The sequence below is a fragment of the Tupaia chinensis genome, unplaced genomic scaffold, assembly GCF_000334495.1.
Source record: "Tupaia chinensis unplaced genomic scaffold, TupChi_1.0 Scaffold145337_1, whole genome shotgun sequence".
NCBI classification, from domain to species: Eukaryota; Metazoa; Chordata; class Mammalia; order Scandentia; family Tupaiidae; genus Tupaia; species Tupaia belangeri.
In genome coordinates this window covers 1-1,066 of record NW_006205198.1, presented here as the reverse complement: position 1 = coordinate 1,066, position 1,066 = coordinate 1, and the positions used below count along the sequence as shown (strand labels likewise).

The 1,066-nt window shown below is 35.7% G+C and overlaps 1 protein-coding gene across 1 annotated transcript; it reads right to left on the bottom strand.

Moving 5' to 3' along the window:
• Positions 1-407: 407 nt before the first annotated feature.
• On the bottom strand, positions 408-1,055 carry LOC106733825 (olfactory receptor 4C15-like). The gene has a single exon (XM_014583978.1). It carries the CDS (start codon positions 1,053-1,055, stop codon positions 408-410), a length of 648 nt encoding a protein of 215 aa, XP_014439464.1.
• Between the last annotated feature and the right edge of the window lie 11 nt (positions 1,056-1,066).

Genomic DNA, 1,066 nt, shown 5'->3' with positions numbered 1-1,066 from the left:
TAAATTATAGATATAGGTAGATAGATAATCTAGATATGAACTTTTCATCTAAAATACATAGTTTGAGTAGGTGTCCATTACTAATCCTAAATATATTCTTGCCTTTTCTCCACAAAGGATTTAAAACTTGGAGTGAATCAGAGGTAGCCTAGTAGGTAATTTGTCTATTGATTTTTTTTTTGTTAATTATTAGATTCTAAGTAATCATAAATTTCCCTTTAATTTATACATATTGTTAATAAGCTACAAATTCAATGGATGAGGAATATGAAAATGAAAACATTTTTGACCATCACCTCAAAACTTTTTCTACAATATGACATTATCTCTGTAGAAGATATATTACAAAAGTTTTTATCCAAAAGCATTTTTACTGCTTTACACCTATTTTTTTAAAGTTTAATGTTTTATTTTTCATCAGAATCAACCCTCAATCTTTTCCACACTTTCCTCATGACTTGTTTCATGTCCTTATTCCTGAAAGTATAAATCAAAGGATTAAGCAAAGGACTTAGGATGGTGTAAAATATTGCTACCATTTTGTCAGAGGAGAGAGTAGTTGGAAGTCGTGCGTATTCAAACACGCATGGGACAAAAAACAAAAGCACAACAGCAATGTGAGATCCACAGGTGGAGAGAGCTTTCCACTTCTCTGCAGAACTATGGGTTCTTAATGAGAACAAAATGACACCATAAGAGATAAGCAACAAGGAGAAGATTAAAATGCAGAAGAACCCACTGTTAGCAACCACCAAAATACCAAGAATATGTGTGTCCATGCAGGCAAGCTTCAGTAATGGGTATAAGTCACACATAAAATGATCAATGACATTGGGGCCACAAAAGGGCAACTGGAAAGTAAAGAGAATTTGTATCATGGCATGCAAGAAGCCCCCTGTCCAGGCTACTCCCACCAGAATTCCACAGAGCCTCCAGTTCATGATAGAAGAGTAGTGCAGGGGCTTGCAAATGGCCACATAACGGTCATAGGCCATGGCTGTGAGAAGAATCATCTCCACTCCACCAAAGAAGTGCTCAGCAAAGATTTGGAACATGCAACCTTGAA